This window comes from Xiphophorus couchianus, chromosome 20 (assembly GCF_001444195.1).
Source record: "Xiphophorus couchianus chromosome 20, X_couchianus-1.0, whole genome shotgun sequence".
Taxonomy (NCBI): Eukaryota; Metazoa; Chordata; class Actinopteri; order Cyprinodontiformes; family Poeciliidae; genus Xiphophorus; species Xiphophorus couchianus.
This window is the reverse complement of record NC_040247.1, coordinates 3072701-3095591: the sequence shown is the minus strand read 5'-3', so window position 1 is coordinate 3095591 and position 22891 is coordinate 3072701. Positions and strand designations below refer to the sequence as shown.

Below are 22891 nucleotides of genomic sequence, written 5' to 3'. Positions count from 1 at the left end.
AATTTAAAATCTATATAATCAATGAATCAAATTGTTGTGTTAAAGTCCCGGCCCCAGTTTTAATTGAGTCAGATGATCATCAGTGTGTTTCTTCCTGCAGGGTTCTGATCCAGAGATGTTGCCACGCCTTCACACCTGATCCGTCAGATTGGTGAGTTCAAAACTTTTCAACATCCTGACGAACGTTCAGCTGATTTAAACCTCTGAGAATACGTTTGTTCAAAGACTCGCTCTTTAAGGCGGTTCTGTTGCCTCAGAGAACTATTTATCAATATTATCCTCCATACTAACCAAATGATTTTTTTATGGTGAAAATACGTTTTACCAAGTAAAGTAAAAAATAATGGAACCATGAATCCTGAACTTTGCTTCAGCTCCTCTGGATTCTCTGGAGTTTCTGCAGGACTTTGACTTTACTGCGTTTCCATCCAACTGTCATGCAAATTTTAAGCAAACTTTTAAAATGTCAGGGTACGAAAAATGTGATTTAGTCAGATATTGATGCTCCGCAGGGCTGGAATAAACAGGAAGTTTCTAACTCTCCCACTTCTAACTTCCTGTCCTGGAATCAGGCATTATTGAACTCATGGTTGTGTAGTTTATTCGTGTTTATAAAATCCAGTCTGACATGTTGGACCTGGAGGTAAACAGTGAACCCGATGGGAGCATCACTGCAATGAAACAGCACGCATTTAATGGGATAACCGTCTGACTGAAACTCAACTGTAAAACACACACACACACACGCACGCACACACACACACACACACACACACCTCTGGTGGTGACCCACCAGGCTCCCCTGGGTCACCACCAGAAACATCCCACTTTCTGAGGACTTCAACATGTTCACATGGGCTACAAACAATCTAACAAACATTTAAGATGCAGAAAACATGTAACATTTTACAGTAGAAACTCGTTACAGTCGGTCTGACTAAATGTGATCTTCGCCATGCAGCTGCGATGACGATGGAAACTGATCCCTGATCCCCCCCCGTTCAGAGCCTGGCAGATCGACCCACATTGCTGAAAGGTCAATACTGACATTTAAAATGAATCTGACAACTTACCAGTAGTTCATGTGGAGATTCAGCGTATTTTCACACCTGAAATCCGGAACCTCATGGTTCTGGTTCCTCAGGTTTGGTTGGACAGGAGAGTTTGACACGCCGACATGTTGCATTGCTTCAGTCAACCGGTTTGCTGCAAGTTGTCGTCACAGAGCTACTTAAACATTTTATCAATGACAACTCATAGCTGAATGTCATCAGCATAGAAAATGAAGAAGACTATCAGAAAACTGGCAGATATTTTGGCCTGGAGGGGAAATAAACATTAGAATGTGTTGGATAAATTGTATTTTTAGTAATTATCAAATATTCGTTGTATCATGTAGCCTTGTAGTTACATTTAGATAATGTTTACTTATATGCTCTTATTCTTTTACTCTTAGTATAAGTAATGTTTCTGTGTGTTAGAATATGTCCTGAAACTGAGCCCTGTGGTACGCCGCATGGCAGCTTCTGAGACTCTGAGATGATCTGGTTTGTGAAAACACTGAAGCTTCTGGCCGAACGGCTGGAGGTTTATGTTTGTTGTTATTTCTGTTTGTCTCGCCTGTCATGACGTGCTGCTGCTTTTCTTGGTCGGGTCATCCTTAGTGAGGTTTTGATCTCGGTGAGTTTCTAAATAAAGTTTCATAAAAAATGGTAAAACATTGTTTCATTGATGGATGGACTCATGTTGCGATCCACAGCATCAACTCTGGGATTCGTGTTGGTTTTTCCAGCAGGAAGCAGCAGCTTCATCCTCTAGAGAAACATACCGCAAGTGTTCTTCATGCGGCTCGTTCACAAATTGTAAAATCCATATTTTCAATCCTTCATGGCTTCCTAAGTTTGTCCAACATGAAGCGGCAGGAAGAGCACGTCTCCATCTTGTTTGGGATCAGCAGTTCTGGTTTCCTCTTTGTTCTTTTCTCCTGTTTCTCTGCTGAGGTTCCAATTAGAGAGCAGAATAAAAGCTTCAATGAGAAACTTCAGAGCTTCTGCATCTGAAATCAGATGGATTTGGGTCACGCTGTGCAGAACTCTGTCGGAAGCAGAAAGATTTTCATATTTAACATCTAAAGTTGGTTTTCTGACGTAACATCAGCTCCTCTAAACGGGTCTGAGAGGAGGCGAATCGGCTCCGATTACAGATGAAACCTGTCAGAAAGTCCGATCCGTTCCCAATTACTGGCAGAAGAAATCCCTGCCAGGGCTGGACGTGTGCAGAGCGGACGCTGAGGGACGGATTGAGGACACGTTGGACAGGATTAGTTCCTCAGAGGGCAGAGCGGCGCGCTGATCAGATATTCATCCCAAATGAGACATTTTTCCTTTGGCTGCTGTTCCCCCGGCTGCCGTGTTAACCACATCCCTGACATTTCATCCGTCCTTCCGCCGCCGCGCTTTGAGACGGATGCTGCAGAGGAGTGAGGTCATCGGGTCAAGTGAAGCAGCAGTCGTGTTGGGCGAGCTCATTTCCTGCAGACGCTGCCGCTGTTCGACCCGAGAGCAGCAGATTGTGACGGAGTGACGCGTCTTTGTGTCAGACGATGGATCCTGGTGCTCCAGACGACTTTTTAGCATCTTTGGTGAAGGAAACATGATGCATAAATTAAAATATAGATATTGTTTCTAAGGTGGACGGTTTGGCTGCACTTAGAGCTGCTGATGAACCTGAAGGCAGCAGAAAGCTTCTGCAGAGACTCAGATGTTGCACTTTGTGACTTTATCAAATAAAAACATCTCAGATCATCTCTGAACTCCTCCTGGATGGTTGGAAGCAAAGTTACTATAGTTAAATAAAGCTAACCAAATAACAAAACTGATATAAAATAAATAAGTAAAAATGGTAATTAATGGGGAAAAACTAGAACATACTGATACTCTCTATATAATATCCTTTCAAACTGATTATTTTTTCTTTTTTCCCCACATAAGCAGTTTGTATCAGCGATTGGCCGATTTCAGCACTTCATGTTCATCCTGGCGGCTAAGCTAGTCTACAAAATGGGAAAAAACTCCAGAGTTAGTTGATGTTCAATAAAAATGTAATACATTTTTTGCTGAGTATTTATTACTCAGTTGACATGCAATCCCAACAAAATACTTTTACATAAAAATGAACTAAAGTATGAAAAACCTGAAACTCTCCATCCTGCCATTTTCACACCTCGGTCCCTGGCGGGTCAGGAGGAGCTGCTGCCTCTGCAGCGAACGTGTCGGGCGAGAGGCGGGGTCACCTGCCAGGTCGCCCGTCTGTCGCAAAACTAAAACTACTTTAACTGATAAAAACCAAAACTAAACAATATTTAATTAATATTAAGTAATAAAAACTATGAAACCCTAAAAACTAATTGAAACTAACTCAATTAGAGAAACAAAAAGTAACAACAAAATAAAACTAAATTATAGTGAAAAAGCCTAAAACTATTATAGTCCTGGTTTTTATTTCACTCTTTGTGTCAGAGTGAACACAAAGTGAAATAAAGCAACGCACACCTGGACCTCTGAATGAACTGGTTCTGTCCAAACGGTCAGAACCGATGGCACCGATCTCCTCTGGTCCATTGCAGAAGTTTTTTTGGACAGAAACATCGTCTTTGCCTCCATTGTTGTCGTCTCTCTACCTTGATGAGCAAGCTCTGCACTGGTGGCATCATGATTAGGAAGAGATTAATGATGAAGAATGTTGGCATCAGCAGCAGCTTCCTGCATATGAGGCTTTTTAAAGTTTGAGTTTTGAAAACGTTTTCTACCAACGCGTCTCCCTGCAGGAAGCCGCCGGGCCTCATCATGTCTGACTGAAACCTGGATCCATTTTTATATTAAACTCTGTAACCTAGCATCAGTTCCAGTGAGAACTGCTTCATATGAAAGCACAGCTTTTGACGAATGGCTGCGCAGCCAATCGGGTTAATGGATCCTGTTATCGGCGCTGGTGTCAGGATCCCAGCTGGATAATAATGACTGCTCTGCATTTGCGGAGCATTTAATTCAATAAAGAGTCCATTACTTCCTGCCTGTTAGCCTGCAGCCTCTGCAGCCTGCTTCCCTCCCTTCACGTCTCCATGTCAGCCTCTTACTCTTCTAGATTTCATTAGGCTGACTCCTCATTAGGAAACTGGATTTCGGAGGAAGAAAGGCGACCGAAGCCTCCTGGCCTGCTTACAGGAGCATAAAATGCGACGCTTGGCATCGGGTTAATCCATTAGAGATTCTGCTTTCATGGAAAAATTCTCCCTTTTTTACAGAATTTAAACAAGCCATTAAATATAAAGCTGTTGCTGCAGATGCTTCCATGGTTTCCATGAAATGTTCATCAGGATTTGGTGGATGAAGCTGGCGTCATGGTGACGGAGCGAAAATCTGCAAGAAGAAAAGATTTGCAGGCCGTCGGGTGGAGTGGCATCACAGCAGACGCTTCACAGCTTACAGTCCTCAGCTGCAGCCCTCCGGGGTTCGATTCCTGACCTCACGACCTTTGATGCTTGTCTTCTCTCTGTCTCTCTGTCCATTTCCTGTCTGATAGCTCACAGTAAAGGTCAGTAAAGTAACATTGTCAAGAAGGAAATTCATCCAGACCTGGAGAATTTCTGAAACCAGTGTTGGGCGGCGCTAACTAAAACATCAGCAGGGCTAACTGCAAAGAGCTAATCATAAACATTAACACTGCTAAAGCGCTACACCAACATGGCATTTAGTTTCAACCATGTTGTTACAACATAGCATAGCGCCCTCTACTGGGTCTTATTTGTCATTACGCACCTTTCTGTTTGGTTTACACTTCAGGACTTTTCACTCATGCTTTCAGTTTTATAGTTGTTGAGTTTTGCTAGCTCTGTTGCTTTTTACCTTAATTGACCGCGATAGGACTTCAGTCAGAAATCATGCAGGATATTAATGAAAGCGTGTCGATGACCGCTAACGCCAAACTTTCCCATATTCCTCAGCTCACAGCATATGAAGAGAGCGTTTTCAGTGTTGCAGGTATGAAACTGAGTCTGAAAAGCGTTTCCCTTTTTCTGCAGGAAGCTGCAACATCTGGATTCCCGTGTTTAAAAAGTCATGAAGGCTCTGACTAAACTTCTTATTTACAACAAATCAACAGAAACTGAGCTGCTGTTTCCATATCTGACAGAAAGTCAATCATACTTTTTTCATTGGGCTGTTTTATCTGTTTTTTTTCTGCTGCTGTTTGATTTTTCTTCATCGCCCTTCTCCTCCTTGCTCATGCTGCCCAGCAGGGAGTCAGACAGACGGATAATATCCACAGATGAGTGATGGAGTGGCTGAAGGACGGGATGAGCTGGAGATGAAGGGAACTCCAGATCCTTCTGGCAGAAAGGTTTCCTCTGCAGGAATCTTCCTCATCTTCCTCATCTTCTTCTTTGAGATAAATTTATCTCCATTTCTACGTCTTGCTGGAGCGTCTGGACGTCTTCGTCCTGCTGTTTGTCTTCTGATGCAGACAGAGGACTGCATTTCTAAAGTTATACAGCAGAAAATTAACAGCAGTAATTTGGGTTGTTTAAGAGGAAAAATGGCGGCTCGTTTATCAATCAGTCATATTTTCAACATGTTATTTACTTATTTATGAATGTCACAGTTTCAAACTAAACATTTAGTTAGTGCAAACCTAAATATTTAGTTTACAAAACAAAATATTTAGCTTTGAACTAACTAAATATTCACTTTGGAACAAAATATTTGGTTTACCAGCTTGGTTAGGAAGATAAATAATCAGCAAACTAAATATTCAGTTTAAAGCTAATTATTTAGATCTCAAACTATTTAGTTTTAAGTTAAGTATGTAGTCTGACACTAAATATTTAGTTTACATATTAACTATATTTAGTTTATTTAGCTCTAAATATAAATGTGAATACAAAAATATTTAGCTGCAAGCTAAATATTTTTGTAGGAGCTAAATATTTAGTTTTTTAATTATTTAGTTTAAAAATGACATTGGACAATAATAAATATAAACATATAATTCTGAAAATTGAACTGTCATATTTTTATCTTCTGACAGACTAAACAACCCAGATTATTGATGCTAATTTCCTCCATATTCAGTTTGGTTCTGAACATCGTTCCTCAATAATTCAGCTCTGTTTATCCATCCCATAATAGAACTGTCAGATTTAAACCTTCTTCAGCTGTCAGAACCAAACTGTGGAAGAGACTTGAAAAGGATTTCTAAATGTGGAATCCGACCCGAATCGGGTTGCAGATCCTGGATCTGGATCTTTAACCAGAGGAAAGCCGTTTATTAGAAATGATGATAAAACGCTGCAGTTCTGCTCCTGTTGGCTTCACAGCCTCTGCTGCTGCTGTCTGAGCAGAAACGCCCTGAAACAACAGAGGAAGAAATATTCTGGTGAAGCTGAAGTTTCTCCAGCCGAAGCCGAGGAGGATCTGGTTCTTAAAGGGGCAGTATCACGTGAAATCGACTTTTTAAGCTTTGCATCATGATATAAAGTTATTCCCACATCGGAAACAGACCTAGAATGTTGCTTTGATTCTTTGATGCATGTTTGAGAAATTCTTAAATCTCCATGGCAACCTTTCAGCTGTTCAAAACGCCACTGAGCTCCTTCAGACTAGCCAGCAGCAATTAGCAAACATCTGCTGAGCTCATTATAGGACCTACTTCTCAGAGCAACGCTGGTAAAAATGTTAAAGGGTTAATAGAGGAGCCACGTTGGGACGACTTCCTGGAGGCGGAGCTTCAGACAGAGCAGGAGCTTCTTAAAGAGACAGAGGCCCAATTTCAAGACGTTCAATTTGATATGTAGCACTTTTATAACAATTGAAGGTAATAGAGTTGCCTACTGCAATAACTCTGAAGAATTTGAATTAATATGAGTTACAACAACATTTAATGAAAGCATGTTTGAATTGTAATTGAATTTGCCTATAAAACACATAATTCTGCTCCTTTAGTCTGTTTGTATTTGGAGGATAAAGTGAAGCAAAACATTTTGCTGCCTGTTTTTGCAGGTCAGTTCTGTTAAGCTCGGTTTCTCCTTCAGTCAGTGCCTCTGCCTGGATCAGAACCACGATCAGCCTCCTCTCTGCCGGTGCTTTGCGCTGAAAGCCAATCTCCACTTCTTCCACCCAGGATTTGGGTTTTCTCTCTGGGTCCGGCACTGTTTAAGCCACTGGAACGTTTCTGACTCCTCCAGATAAACTCTGCTGAGTCTGAAGCTGCTCCTGATTCAGATGCTTCAGATGTTGGTGCTCTGCTTCAGACTCAAGCTGTGAGAGTGTGTGTGTTTCTTTGCATTAACAGTGAGTGTGTCCATTCCTGCTGTGAGTCCAGCCGTCCCCCCGGTGTATGTGACGCAGACTGTGGGCGTGCGTTGGGGTGTGTGTGGGTGTGTGTGTGTGTGAATTCCTGTTTGCTCCGTCAGCCCAGCCGTGTGCATGCAGCACATGCTTCACGCTCTATTTGTGTCTCAGTTGGTCTGTGTGTTCATGCCAGTTGTGTTCACATTGCTGTCTGCTGAGCGGTGTGCGTGTGTGTGTGTGGGTGTGTGTGTGGGGGTGTGTGTTGAGACATCTGAATGGCTTTAGTAAACACAGTGACAAACAAACCCTGTTTCAGCTTTAGCTTCCTAATCATCTGCTCATAATAAATATCGGCCCATAAACCTGTCAGATTAATAATAGCAGAACCAAGGAGTAAAAACTACGTACACCCCATGACCCAACAGGGCCACCATACTTCACTGTATCTTTCTTTCTTTGTGGATAAATGCTGGTCTAATGCTGCCTTAAAGGAGCTCAGGGTTTTTGCAGTTTTTCAGTTTCCTGGAAGTTTGTTCCAGATTTGCAGAGCAAAGAAGCTGAATGCTGCTTCTCCATGTTTGGTTCTGGTTCTGAACCAAGCATGGTTCTGGTTCCAGAAGAGCTGAGAGGTCTAGAACAGGGGTCTCAAACTCCAGTCCTCCAGTCGCTGTCCTGCAACTTTTAGATGAGCCTCTGCTGCACCTGAACAGAATAATGAGGTCATTAAGGTTCTGGAGAACTGATCTACACCAGGAGGAGGTGATGAAGCCGTTTCATTCCAGTGTTTGTGGCTCATCTAAAACCTGGACTGGAGTTTGAGACCCCCGGTCTAGAAGGTTGCTATGACGACAGCAGATCTTTAATGTATTTGGAGGCAAAACATCTTGACTTTGTTTTTTCTCCGGTTGGATCTTTAAAGTCTTGAAATGACTGTAAGTTGATGGTGGCAGCAGCTCTGTTAGTTCTGATATTTTCTAAACTTTGTTTCATCATTCTCTGTTTGGGCAATTCTTCCCTCTGGTTCTGGATGCTGAGCAGCTGGAAGGATTTCTGCTTTTACTTTTTCTACTTTCAGACACCAGTTATGATGCGTAACCGTGGCAACAAGGTGTTGTTTTTATTCAACTCGAAGCAGCTGATTAGCATCTCAAAAGCTCAAATAACACCTGAACTTTGACTCCAAATCCCAGCGGAGTTGAAAAGCTTCATGGATGCAGAGAGACAGGAAGTTGCATCATCTCTTCCAGACAGAGTTTTCCATTTATCATGGCATTTAATGGATCTTATCCCCTACTCCAACATCTAGCATGTCAGGACAGACAGTTGTAAAGCAACAGTCTTCAGTCAGAGGCTTCTTCAGATTTGCTGCAGACCTGACTGCTACTGGAGATCCTTCCAGCCGACAGCATCACCATCCACAGCGACTCTCTGAAGACTCTCTGATCAACATTTAATTTCCCTTCAGGATAAATAAAGGATTTCTGAACTGTATTTGCTAGCCTGAATCCAGCGGCCATCTTGTTTCTAGAGGGTTTTTTCTCCTCCAATCTTCCCAGAGCGGTTCAGTGTCTCTCTGTTTCTCTGTCATGACCTTTAACTCAATCCCACTGACTGCGTTCTTAGTTATGGAGGAAAGCGAGAGGAGGAGGGCAGTGAACGTGTCGCAGAGAAGAAATGAGCAGAATGTGTCTTCACACCTACGGAGGAAACGAAGAGCTCACTCTCCAGATTCTTCTTGGAGGAATAAATGAGTCGGTGTGTGGAGGGTGGAGTGGATTTGATGAAGGTGTTAATTTGTGGATCCGTTGCTGGCGATGGCAGCTGTGTGGAGACGCCCTCCTGCTTCCTGGATGACCTTTCATTACTGTTAGCATCCTGCCATTATCCCGTCCCTTTAATTACAGTCATCAGAACCAGCAGGACCGGGTCGTCCGAGTCGGGCTTTGTCTTTTTCTCTCTCATATTTTGTTTTTAGCCGCTGTGTCTGCTGCAAACTTCAGCCTCACACACACAAGCGATGATGTCAGCCTATTTTATAGACACACACCTCTACTTTGCTGCTGCTCAGCCATGACATCATTATCTCACACACACGCACACACACACACACACCCACACACACACACACACACACACACACACACACACACACTTAATGGAATAAGACGCAGCAGGATCATAAACCTGGATTGTGTCCCATCAGGAGCTGGATGATAATCTGATGAACGATGGGATGTTTGTTTGTGTTCCTGGGACATAAATAAATCAGAATAGCTCTGATCTCATTTCTCCTTATTAAAGCCGAACGATTTATTAAACAGAAGCAGATATAATATCTGAGCTTGTTGCTGTTGAGTTTTTAATTTAGGTTTAACATGGACTTTAACTTGTACATTTAGATGAATTAATTGTGTTGATGTGTTAAAGTTGTTGACATAATTATTTGTTTGTTTTTACACTTCTTTCAGACGATTGGGGTTAATTTCTGCTTCTAAGCCGATCTGGTTGGACGCTGGAAAAGACTACTGTTGTGTTCAAGTTGTTCTAAAGGAGTTAGCCCACAGATACAATATTCTGATTCAGGTTTCCATCTCTTCCTTTACTAAAGCCGGTTTCTCTGCATCCTCCCAGGCTGATGAAAGGTTATTGCTCTGAGTTACAGCAGCTCGACATGCAGTCATAATTAAAGAAGACTCAGATCCAGACACTGACAGGACATTTTTACGCTCAGTTTGTCCTTGAGGACTTTGCTCATCCATCCATCCATCCACTTTCTGTTCACCCTTGTCCCTAATGGGGTCGGGAGGGTCGCTGGTGCCTATCTCCAGCTACGTTCCAGGCGGGAGGCGGGGTTCACCCTGGACAGGTCGCCAGTCTGTCGCAGGGACTTTGCTCAACATGGGTCATTTTTTTAATCCAATCAGCGTGAAGACACCAGTGGCTGTCTCTCTGTTTAATCCAATCAGGTTTTGGATGCAGTTTGTTGCCGGCCAGAATGAATCAGGGCCGTCCACCTGGTGTTCAGATCCAATGAAATCAAATCATGGACAACCGTGAAGTCGTGTCTCTGACAGTCTCCCGCAGTCCTGATCTTCTCCGCCGTGATTGGAGGAACGAACAGACTCCACCAGACAGAAAGAAGTCAGTCAGTCATTCGTTCATTTCCTGTTGGAAAAGTTAAACACGAATTTATTTTCAGAACCGACTGAAACAACAGTGAAGTAAACAGCTTCTCTGTGTTCGGTCTCCATGGTAACAAACAGTTGTGTAGTAGTTCTCATGTGATGTCACACTTCCAGGAACTCTGTAGCTGGCAGCCATCTTGGTAGGTAGTTGCTATGGCAACAACAAACAAGCCACAAGCTTAGAATTAGCTCTCAATTTATTTCTATCTAACGTATAAACAATATAAGTACAACTATTACCTGATTATAATTTTTGAGTACTCTACCCGCCTCTGTGTAGTACTAAGATAAATATCGATGATATTTACTGTGGTAATTGCTTCAGAACTAGCAACATTAGCACAGCTAATGTACTTACTCTGCCAGTCTCCAGAACCTTCGTTTGTCCTTTGCAAATCCGTTTAAACACTGATTGTATAGATGTCAGGCTAATTCTTTGTGTTAAGTAGGGAGCTATGGACTGACATCAGAGGCAGTTGGTCTACATCGTCTGACATGTTTCCATTCTCCGTCTTACACGGGTCGATCCTGACAGCAGCCATTTTGTGTATGTAACTTAACTTTGTTAAGAGTTTCCACATATTTTCTTTTTGTTGGTCTGGAAGCCATGGGTCCGCTGTGCTTTGTGCTGCACTTGCCTACCAAGATGGCGCCGATCACGTCTGGTTCAGACTTGTGGGAACTATGTGCAGGCGTTCCTCAACACTTCTGTTACTGAACCATCAGGATGTTTAATCACTCGCCCACCGCTTCACCGTTCCCTGGTCTGTTCAGCTGAAGTCCTGATTGGTGTTCCTCTCAGATGGATCAGAACCTACTGGTGGACCAGCATTCCCAGTAGTCCAGGTTTTAATGGTTGTTTATGCCTCGTCTCCACCAGTGTTGTGTCCATCACAGAGTATCGCCGCCAGCATCAATCCTGATTCATTAGTAGTTACAAATAAAAAGGAATAATTAGACTCAGTTTTCTTTGTGAAGATTTTGATTTCTCCATTTCTTCCACACATTACAGCAATTCAGTTTTAAAATGAGGGATTATAATCCAGATTGTTATGATGATGTAAAATATATGAGGATTTACCACAAAGAGCGGAAAATGAAACATGTTGAGCCTTAAAAATATTTGCTGATGTGACTCTAAGTCGTCTTGATGTCATCTGGGCAAGTTTCAGTGGTGACCTCACAAATTCAAGGTTCATTCAGTACGAGGCCACGCCGTGGGGGTGTGTGTGTGGGTGTGTGTGTGGGCGTATGTGTGTTATATGACTCAGAGGGAGAAAGGCCTCTGAAAGAGCCTCAATAATTTATAATGTTCTGGATTTACATCTCTCTCTCACACACAGGTTGCAGCGGAAAACTAAATGAATCTTTTTCGGTACCTGAAGTAACGAAGCGCTCACACACATCCAACCTGTCCACGTATCTGAACGCTGAGCCGATCCGTTAGCTCGCTGCTGTTGCTGTCGTTAAGCGCCGTGGTTTCCAGTCAGACGGAGAGAGACGCGTCGTCATGAGAAGCTGCTCGTCTCGCGTGCCAGACAGCCTGCATGCTGACCTACTTTGGTTCAGATTCTGTATTTTTTATGAGGCTGGAAGAAGCAGACGCTCTCAGCACAAATGGAGATGGATACATACGGCTCAATGCAATCAATACAATTCCATCACACACAAACACACACACACCTGAAGCTGACTTGGTATGAAGCAGAAATCTCTTCATGAATGTCTGTATTCACATGCACACCTTAATGCCACCAAGGATCCCGGTTGGCATAGAGACATACGCCTGAAGGACAGACTTTCAGACACGAAGCATAAAATCACAGATGCTCAAGGAAATGTCAGCAGCTTCCTGGGAAAATGATCAAAGGAAGTCATGATGCGTGGGACACACACACACACACACACACACCCACACACAACACACCCATAGGCTGCATGCAGACCACGGACAGCTTCTCATTAGTGCGCAGCAATGGCTGCCGGTTTTATTTGTACCTTCTTTGTGTAAAAGGAGAAGCTTAAGAGTCTTCAGAGCTGAGTGGCATTTCAATGGCCGACAGCTTTTTCTTTTTTTCATTCAGGCGCTTCCCGCGCTCCGCTCCCTGTTAGCTCACGTGCTACTGCTCAAACTCTGGTCATTTCCACGTTACTTCAACAGAACCAAACACGCCGGGCGGGGTTCACACCAGAGGAAATTTAACTGGGAATGTTGTCTAAACTCCCAGCACACTGGGAGCAAACCAGTTCATACTGGTCTTAAACTGGGACCAACGGCCCAGAGGATGAAGTCTGAGCTTCTGGATTCACTTTCACTTTCCAACAACCATTTCCAGCCTACAAACATGTTTTGCTCCCTCTAGTGGCAGACAGAAGAAATGCTGACAGTTTCTGCAGTAGAAATACAATTTGACCAGAAGTTACGTTCATGGCTTCTGGTGAATCTGCTGCACCAGATTGGATACAACCGGCAACAGAACAGAACCGGCCTTTATTTTTTTTAAAGTAAAGAAATCCAGACGTACCAGCAGCAAAGCGACAGGCAGATGGAAGCATGCTAATAAAATATAATAAAAAGATTAAGAAGAGACTTTGCAGTCGGCAAATTTACAACTGCAGTGATTTAAAAACAGTTGGATTCACAAAAATTTTCAACAACTTGTGCATGAATATTTGTGAGAAAAAAGTCAAACTGTGAAAATAACAGCTAAGACCAGCAAACATTGTACTGACTTCACTAATTTACTAATCGCACATAAATTACATTTCAGACCCCAAAACCTTTTTGTTTTTACAGCAACATCCTGGTGTTCGTTGTCGATCATGTTGATGATAAACCTGCGCTGAACTGGGCCTGAACCAGGTCTTTGACTTGGTAGCAGGTTTTTCCCTTCTTACCAGAAGGTGGCAGCAATGCGCCAAGCTGTTTGGCTGAACTGAAATTTATTCTCTACAGAAGAAAAATCTAAATAATCTGAAGGGTTTTTTTTCTTTCTGCTTCCTACAGAACAAGAAACGGGATAAAAACGATACTTCCCCTTCCACCAGTCTGACCAGTCTGACCAGTCCAGTTCCATCATCCAGACCTGGAACCCAGCCGTTGTTTTTCCGGGGCTTTCCATTGTTCCTCAGGGGTTCTTCAGAGGTTCCCCGTGGTGTTCTGTTCAGCTCCTCTCGCCTTGGCGCCTTGAACCTTCATGCGTCTCTTAGCGGCAGACTCCGCCCACCACGCCGCCGCCGCCCGGACCATGAGCTGTGAACAGGAGTTTGGAGACGGGGCCATGGCGGTCACGCTCACGCTTCGCCTCCTCATGCACGGAAAGGTAAAGAATCCATGAGAGCAGGGCTGGCCCAAGGCGTAAGAGAGTTAAACAGCTCCACACCACCAGGGGGCCCCCAAGAGCCCACGCTAGCATGATAATATATTTAAAATAACATTCAAACCAAATGCTATTACACATAGAAAAACATTTTCTATAGTAATTTTGAGGTTGTTACTCTCTGCCTGTTGATGGCTGCTGTCACTGTTAAGGAAATATAAGATGTTAAACTTGTTTACTGTAAATCTAGTGTTGGAATAGTTAAAATAATTTGGAATATTTAAATAACTCTGCATCTCAAAATCCTTTTTTTTTGTTTGCTACTTCTGTAAGGTTAAAATCATTAATCATAAAAACACTGTGAGCTAATCACAAATAATGCTAAATAATGATAGCAGCTCTGTTGCACACAAAGACTAGCTTAGGAATGATGAAGCACCTTGTTATGAGGGGACCCAAATGAAAATCTGCTTAGGGCCCCAAAAAGTCTTGGGCCGGCCCTGGATGAGCGCGTTGGTCCAGGGTCGTCTTGAAGGAACGCCTCCTGCTAGCTTACATGAACCCGGTGCTGCTGGAGTGAACACAAATCCAGGCTGAACAGAATCTTTTCTAACTGCTTGTTTTTCTTTCCTACACAGGAAGTTGGGAGTATTATTGGAAAGGTGAGTTCCTGACGGCTGTTTCCTTCACAGTCAGCAAGCTAAACAGCAGCTGCGTTTCCATTACATGCAGAAAACTTTAATATTCCGCTAATGTCAAAAACGCAGGTGAGGTTTTTCCATTAAGTAAGAAACACAATTTAAATACTTTCTAATTATATGTTATTAAAAAACATGCTGCACCATCCTCCTCCTACCACTTCCTGTCTTATTCATCTTTTCTGCCAGTATTAATATCCAGTTGTTGATCATCATGTGATATAAAAAAGTTTTTCTTTTGTGAATACACTGATTTTATTACAGCCATAAAGCCATCTCATCCGAGCACAAAAACCTTCTATCCAAAAACATAACTTTTTTTAAATAGCCGTGTTTCCATTTGGTGAAGTTATTTTTGTAATTCTAAATGTTAAAGTCAATGGAAACTGAGCCACTGCGGTCCTGGTGAGGCAGGATTTCTGTTGGGATATATCAGGACCACATCATGGAATCTGTGTAGCGAATGGAAAACCAGGATCACAGGAAACGTTCCTCCTTTTGGCTTGTTAAAGCTGCAGATCTGAGCGCCGTTCAGTTTGATTCTACGGCACGAAGTTGGTGTGAAAGTCTCGTTAATGGTGTGTCAGGTTTCCAGTCAGGCTGTCGTCTCTCTGAGGAAGCTGCTCCCGAACACGCAGAGAACGAGACGTGCAGGCACAATTATTCCTACATATCACAGGAAATTCTCCTGAAGCCTCTCTCAGGTGATTTCCTGCAGCAGATGTTGGGATTCTCCTCGTTTTCAGGCCTGATTTCCTAAAGCCTGAAGCAGAGCAGAGCGTGGTTCGTTAAGACCAAACAGAAACAGAACTGCAGATGCTTCCTCTGCTTGTTTACAACATGGACCTTTTTACTCCTCAGCGTGTTCCCGCGCTCGGAGCTCATTTTTATGTCGGAGTCGGACTCTCAACCTGTTGGCAGTTTGGAGTTTAAGGAAAACTGCTGCAGGGCATCCAGGTTCAGGAGGCCGGAAGCATCGATGAACCGAGAAAAACTCAACATAAAACAGCATCTCAGTGCTAAACATGTAGAAGCTAATGCTAATGTTAGCATCCACATTTCTAGAGAAGCTACATGAATGATCAGAACTTCCTGAAACAATAAATATGTTTGCTGTTGAGTTCATATTCTATTTATCCAATAATTTAGCAGCAAAAAGCATTTTTGAATTAAAAATGTTGCTCATTTTGTCAGCATATGGTTTTTGATTAATTGCGATCAGTTTATTACAGACCCTTCAGTTAACTTGATTAAAATTTCAATAGATTCCCAGCTCTAGTTTTTGAACTAATGAACCACATGGTTCATCAATAACTGCCTAAATATGGATCATATGTGAAGGTAACAGATCAGAGTTGATTTTGTGATTAAAACATGAGCCTGGTTGGTTTTCAGTCACACACGAACATTTTATCTTCCATACAGAGAATCAGTCTGAACAGATGAATTTTATTAAACCTTTATTATCTCTGAGCTCCTCTTTCAACACTCGTCCCTGAAGCCTGTCAGGATATTTATGTCATTTGTTCCTCTTCTCTTTGCAGAAAGGAGAAACCGTGAAGAGAATACGAGAAGAGGTAAGACCTTCATCATCTCCCCTCCTCATCCTCTCCTGCTGATCCACGACAAGCCTTCATAAGCAGCCTGCATGTGTTGGGCTAATTACCGCCGCCGTGCCCGTCCTCGCTGACACCGCGACAAGTCGCAGGGTTTAACTTAATCTCCTCTAATCAGCTGGATCCAGCATCATCACAGATTCTGTTGGGTCCTGGAAAGGTCCGGTTGTCGGTTCTGCCAGTGAGCGCGCTCAGACGGGCCACAAAGCTCGATCTGTATTGGTTCTGCAAATGGAAACAGGAATAATTGAAGGTGTTCAATATTTAAGAGCTCCTGCTGCATAATGTTGACACGCCGAGCTGACAGGAGCTTTGTGGGTGAGTGTGTGTGTGTGTGTGTGTGTGTGTGTGCGGGCATATGGGTGTGTGTGGGCATGAGTGTGTGTGTGTAATTCCCTGTGGCATGTCTGCCTTCTCTCTTTGCAGTAGCTTCCATGTCAGAGAGACAAAAATCGGTAAATCAGACTAAAACCGGATTATAAAAAGTAGAAAGTTGGGAATATTAACAGCTTTTAAAGAAGAGATTTTTTCCCACAATGCAGTTTTTCCTGTTTGTGTTTTACTTTACATTCATAAAATCATAAAACAAAGTTTAGACATGAGCTCAAAACTTCTAATAAAATCTGTTAGAGACTCAGTCCAATCTGCTGAAAGTGCCTGATGGATGCAGGAACAGTTTGTCATCAGGAAGAACAGGTCAGAGGTCAGAGGTCAGTCCTCTGAAGCTCCTCGGCTGAGGTGAAGTTCATCTGGCTTTAAACTAAAATTATGTCTGTTCTTGTCTGTTCAGCTGAGAGTTAAAATTGGAGGAGAAAATTATAAATATGAAGACATGCATATGCATCTGCAGATATAAGAGCCTGTAGAGTAATCTTGGTTGTCATGGTAACAGAGATCAGTGCCATGCGATACCTGCTGTGAATCATTATTTGGTTATTTGCTCCAAACTCGACTGGAGGTGAACTTGTTTCCCAGCAGGTCGGCTCAGTGAGAAAAGAGGCGGGGCTTAAACTTTGCTTACCTCAGCACTTTGTCATTATTCTCTTCAGTCGCAGCTAAATGCTACATGTTAGCCTCCTGAAACTTTAACTTTTACACCAAATACGTCCCAGATTTAGTTTGTAAACTCTGAACTCATCTGAGATCGCGGCTTCAGGTCAGTCTGTAATAATAAAGCACTCAGGGCTCAAAGTTTCATCCAGAAACATAATTTTCTCCAAATCTGGACTGACGGGACCTCGATGTCAGGTCAAAGGTCAACCGGTCTGGAAATGTTAAAGCAGGTGGACAAGACAAGACAGACGTTAAACATTCATTACAGACACGAGGATGAAACAAGTAGTTATTAGGCTTTAGGGTGAATATCTTTTCTCTTTCTCTCACTTTAAGGAAATAGGAAATGGGGCGATACTATGTGTTCTCCAGTCACAATCAGTAACTATGTTGCCTTCAATTCTTAAAAATCCTTTGTACAATAACAAATATGGCTTAAAAGAAACTTTACTTTGTAATTTAACGGGTTGAAATTGGGCCTCTGTCTCTGTAAGAAGCTCCTGCTCTTTCTGAAGCTCCGCCTTCATGACGTCATCCCAAGATGGCTCCTCTATTAACCCTTTAACATTTTTACCAGTGTTACTCTGAGAAGTAGGTCCTACATCAGCTCTGCAGATGTTTGCTAATTGCTGCTGGCTAGTCTGAAGGAGCTGAATGGGTGAAACACAGCTGATGAAAGCAGAAGTTTGGTTCAATGGAGATTAAGGGATTTCTCAAACATGAATGAAAGAATCAAAGCAAAACTCCAGGTTTGTTTTTGATGCAGGAAAACAAAGTGAAAAAATACAAAAAGCAAATTTTATAAGATAAAAAATATCTAATATTTACTTTTTGTTAATGTGAAACATCAACCAGGAGTCTGTAACTTTTTGCTTTTCATCAAACATTCAGCATCACTGATTCCACTTCCTGTTAACTTATCAAACTAACCAATGAGTGCAGCTGTATTTCCATTATAAGCAGCAACATGCGCCGCAGCGCATCGTGTTTATTTCTATAACGCCTCCCTGATCAGCCGCCGCGCTCGCATCGCCTCAGAAGACATTTATTTGCAATCAGGCTGCAGCTGCAGCTGGATGAATACTTAAACACTGGAATCGATAAGTTGAAATGGTTTGCATTCATCTCGGTGAAAGCAGAACTTATCGGTGACTGACGATGTGCTGCACGCCTGCTGTGAATACCAAGGTTTCACGTACCGGAGCAAACGATGCCGAGAGTCTCTGAGCAGCGGCTGCAAATCTGACATGATCCGTCTGCAGCGACGCTCAGTCAGCTCAACATGCACTGTAAAAACAGCATATTTACATCTAAACCGCATAAACAACAGTCTTCCTCTTGCTAACAATGTGAGGTTCTAACATCAATTTACCCCAAAAACATGAATTAATCATGAATGAAATGTGTAAATGTTATTTACGCTGCATGCTCCCCAGATAGGAAAAGTTATTTCATGAAAAAATTAAATTAACAGTCAAAGGATATGAGAGCAAATACATCATGAAAGTTGTTTCAAGCTGAAAGCGTGCCTGAATCAGCTTCTTCTGCCAAGTTCAAATAACAGGAACGACGTAGAATATTTAGTTAGACACTGAAATAAACGTCTGCCTTGCAAACCGAAGGTCCTGGGTTCAAATCCCAGCTTCCCTGCATGCAGTCTGCAACAGACTGTTGGGTTTATTTACTCTCAGGCCAAAGCAAAGGAGCCATGTGTTGCTTTCAAACCTTCATCTTATTGGCAGAAACCAACAGCTGAAGGTGTGGATAGCCGGCCAGGTCGGTGTGTTAGTCAGCTGTGAGTTTCCTCCAGACCCAGAAACAGCTCTGATTTATTCTGCAAACAAGCTGAATTCAAACACAAAGTTTACCTTTTTAAAACCTGGAAGCTGTAAAGCAGGGGTGTCAAACTCCAGTCCTCAAGGGCCGGTGTCCTGCAACTTTTAGATGTGCCTCTGCTGCACCACACCTGAATAGAATAATTAGGTCATTAGCAAGGCTCTGGAGAACTGATCTACACAAGGAGGAGGTGATTAAACCATTTCATTCCAGGGTTTTGTACCTGTGGCACATCTAAAAACTGCAGGACAGCGACCCTCCAGGACTGGAGTTTGACACCTGTGCTGTAAAGCATGGAGGGATTTCTTCATGACTTCACCTGCTATATTAAGCAAAATATGAGAGTCTCTATTTCTTTCAGAAATGTATGTTTTTTCTCCATTTCTGGTTTTGCGACTTAAAAAAACTGTTAAAAAAACTGAAATTTTAAAAACATTTCTGAAAATTTTTAATTTAAAGCAAATATCTAAGAACTCAAACATTTTCTGATAAACTAATATGTGATCTTGAGCAGCTGTCATGTTTTCTGCCTGGGTTTAAAGACTCTGGTCCTCTGACATCAGCTGTGACTGGTGCAGTGCATTCTGGGATTTAGAGTTTTCACCAGGCTCCTTTGTCCTCAGTGTTATTATCCGCAGGTGAACTCAGACGGCCGTCTTCATGATTTCAGCTCAAATTCTGTTTATGTTGCAGCCAGGAAGTTATTTTACTACAAAACTATGAACTGATTAAAAAACAAACTAACAGATAACAAGATAAAGGACAACTGGAGCAGGCTCTTTTTAAAAGACGTGTGGCATGCTGAGGATTTAAATCTGGGAGCAGCAGATGAAATGAGAGCAGATTGTTTTTCTCGGTTATTTTAGCCTGACAGGAAGCATGAATATTTAAATAGATATTTTCTCCTCAAGGACAAAAAACACCTTAAAATACGCTTTCACCTCATTTCAAAGTTGCTCTTTTTTATCCCTGCAACTTGCAGCCTCCGTCTCTCTGATGCTGTTTATCTAAACTCAAACTAAAAACACAAAATACTATTAATTTTCTCAAGCAAGCTTCACATAAAAACAGCTCTTCCTCATGGTTCCAGCCTGCAGGAGCGGATGTTTCGGTTAACAGGGAAGCACGCAAACAAGAGAAGACGATGTCCGTCTTCATCAAGTCAGAGGAAGCATTACTGTCGGGTTGCTGTTCTTCATCTCCGCTCCACAAACACAGATGTCTGCACACATCTGGAGCAGCGAGAAGCCGGACGCTGGCAGCATGGCGCCCTAATAACCAGAGCAGAGCTCAGTAATCCAGTTGGATGACATGGCCGTCCGTCCTCACTGCGCTCCAAATCAAGAGTGATGAAGACAAGCGTCACACACGAACAGCAAACTGGGAACACTGGGGAGGAACGAGTGGGGGGGCTGGACGGAGAACCATCAGGTTCCAGTTCCTCTGGAGTCGATCAAAAACAGGAGACGGGTAGCAGGAACAATGAAATCCTCATCAGGTGAATCGTACCTGATCCATAAATGCATCTTCCATCAACGCTTGAAGAAACCGGCTCAGAAAAACCACACTGGCTGAGTTACTAAGGTCACCAATAGGGTCGTTAAGGTCAATTGGTCCACTAAGGTAACTTATTTGCAAGCTGCAGATAAATCTTTGAGGTTCTAACATTCCTTCTGGACCGTTTCCACGTGTCTTTAAACTTTTGTGGTTTTTGTGCGAGTCTGAAGCAGGCGACGTTCATCCTGAAGGTTTCGGACCGCAGGTCGCTGCGGACTGCCATGTGGACACGCAAACACTGCAGAAGGTTTTTATTAAACCCTGAAGCTCTGTCCGTGTTTCATCAACATTTTTTATACAGATTTGAAGTATTGCAATAAAAACGGTTGATGGAAATGGCAAAATTCAAAATAACGTCGTCAATGTTGCATAACATTTTTTGTGCTTGCTTGAGGTTCTAAAAGGGAGATAGAAACAGATTTACTAAATTAGTTCTGACATAGCAAACATTTACCAATTTAACTTTTGCATTTTAAAGTTCAAAGAAAATTTACATGATGATTGGATGGAAATGAGAGGCAGGGATCTAAACGTCTGCTTTGCTCTCAGCTTCTGCTTTAAATTCAGACTGAGTTCATTTCAGCAGCTAAACTCAGATGGAGGAAGAGTTGATTGACTGTTTGCAGTTTCTCCATCCTGGACTTTTAGGAGTTAAATGGAACCAATGTCTCCCTTCAGACCAAAACACAGGAGACCTCTGAACTGGAGGTTGTCATGGGAACAGACTGCATCTAACAAGATGTGCATTAAAAAGGTGAGGAAATTCTGCGAAACTATTTCTCACTCATGGAACCTGTGGAGGTAAAAATTGTTTCTACAGCGAAGCTTAAAGTTCAGCTTCTCTGCAAAGCAGGAACAATTCAGAGGGTTTGAGTTGATAAAGACAGGAAGGAGAAACTTTCAGTTCCATTAGCATTTCTTTCTCTGGGTCGGTGTGGTTGGGTTCTTTATGGGTCGGTGTGTTTGGGTTCTTTATGGGTCGGTGTGTTTGGTTTCTTTGGGTCGGTGTGTGTTTGGTTTCTTTGGGTCGGTGTGTGTTTGGTTTCTTTATGGGTCAGGTAAAGAAACCATAAAGAAATGGTTTCTTTATTCACACACCGAACCAAAGTTTGGTTCCTTCAGGTCAGTGTGTGTTGGATTTCCTGACCGAGCCGAACCAGAACTTGATCGAAGGGGACCTGTCGGTATAGTCCTCTCCTGAACTTTAATCCATTCTGTTTATCTATAATTTCCCTCCTCAGCTCCTCCATCCTCCTCCATACGGTTGTTTCTGCACCTTTTCTATATCTTCTCTTATTTCTCCTCAAATGTTTGCACTGCCTTCTCTCTCTCCTCTCCTCCTGATCCTTTTCCTCACTCCTTCCTTCCTACTTCCATCCCTTCTTCCTTCTCCTCTTCCGTCAATAAATCTCTTCTCTCCCTTTCCTGGGACTGAATCATATCTTTGTCCATCTGCCATCATTTAAATCTTCCTGAATGATTCCTCCCTCCTTCATTCCTCCCTTCCTTTCCTCCCTCCCTCCTTCCAGTCCCTCTCTGCTCCTATACGATGGAGCAACGTCTCTTAGGTAGTGAGGAAGAAGTAACGCTTCTCCTCTGACTCCTCGTATTTCCCTTCCTCCCACTAATGTTATTTTTCTCTCTTCCATGTATCCATTAACATCCAACCATCCATCCATCCATCCATCCTGCTCCTGTTCTGTGATTCCTTTTCCTTGCATAACTATCATCATCTCCTGTCTCTCCTCCCTGACCTCCCTGTTCTTTGTCCTCCCTAATTCCCAAAAACAAAAAATCCCCTCCTTGTTACTCCTCCCCTGCCCCTCCCCGTTTCTCTCCATCTCTTCTCGACCCGACAGAGCGGCGCCAGGATCAACATCTCTGAGGGTTCCTGTCCGGAGAGGATCATCACCATCACCGGTCCGACAGACTGCGTGTTCCGAGCTTTCACCATGATCACCTTCAAACTGGAGGAGGTACACACACACACACACACACACACACACACACACACGCCCACGCATACGCACACAGTTGTGTTTTCATCACTTGTGGGGACTTCACATTGACTTCCATTAATTTCTACAGCCTAACTCTTACCTCAACCTTTACCCTAACCCTAACCATCACATACCTAACCACTAACCCAAAAACAACAATTTCCCTCATGGGGACCAAGAAAATGTCCCCACAAGGAACAATGGTCCCCATAACCCCACACTGTAGACAGAAATAGGTTCCCATAAGGATATGAAAACCTACAAACATAAAAATAAGATT

The 22891-nt window shown here is 42.8% G+C and overlaps 1 protein-coding gene across 4 annotated transcripts in view; it reads left to right on the top strand.

The window, feature by feature from the left end:
* Positions 1-22891, top strand: part of pcbp4 (poly(rC) binding protein 4) — an 80843-nt gene that overhangs the window by 34072 nt on the left and 23880 nt on the right. For 3 of the 4 annotated variants that reach the window (XM_028003832.1, XM_028003834.1, XM_028003835.1), the window contains exons 2-6: positions 101-151; positions 13539-13854; positions 14490-14513; positions 16094-16126; positions 22471-22587. In XM_028003832.1, the coding sequence (XP_027859633.1) occupies positions 13729-13854; positions 14490-14513; positions 16094-16126; positions 22471-22587 (300 nt within the window). In that variant the 5' untranslated portion in view covers positions 101-151; positions 13539-13728. Of the gene's footprint in view, positions 1-100; positions 152-13538; positions 13855-14489; positions 14514-16093; positions 16127-22140; positions 22180-22470; positions 22588-22891 lie in introns of those variants that run through there. The other variant, XM_028003833.1, reaches the window with a different exon arrangement.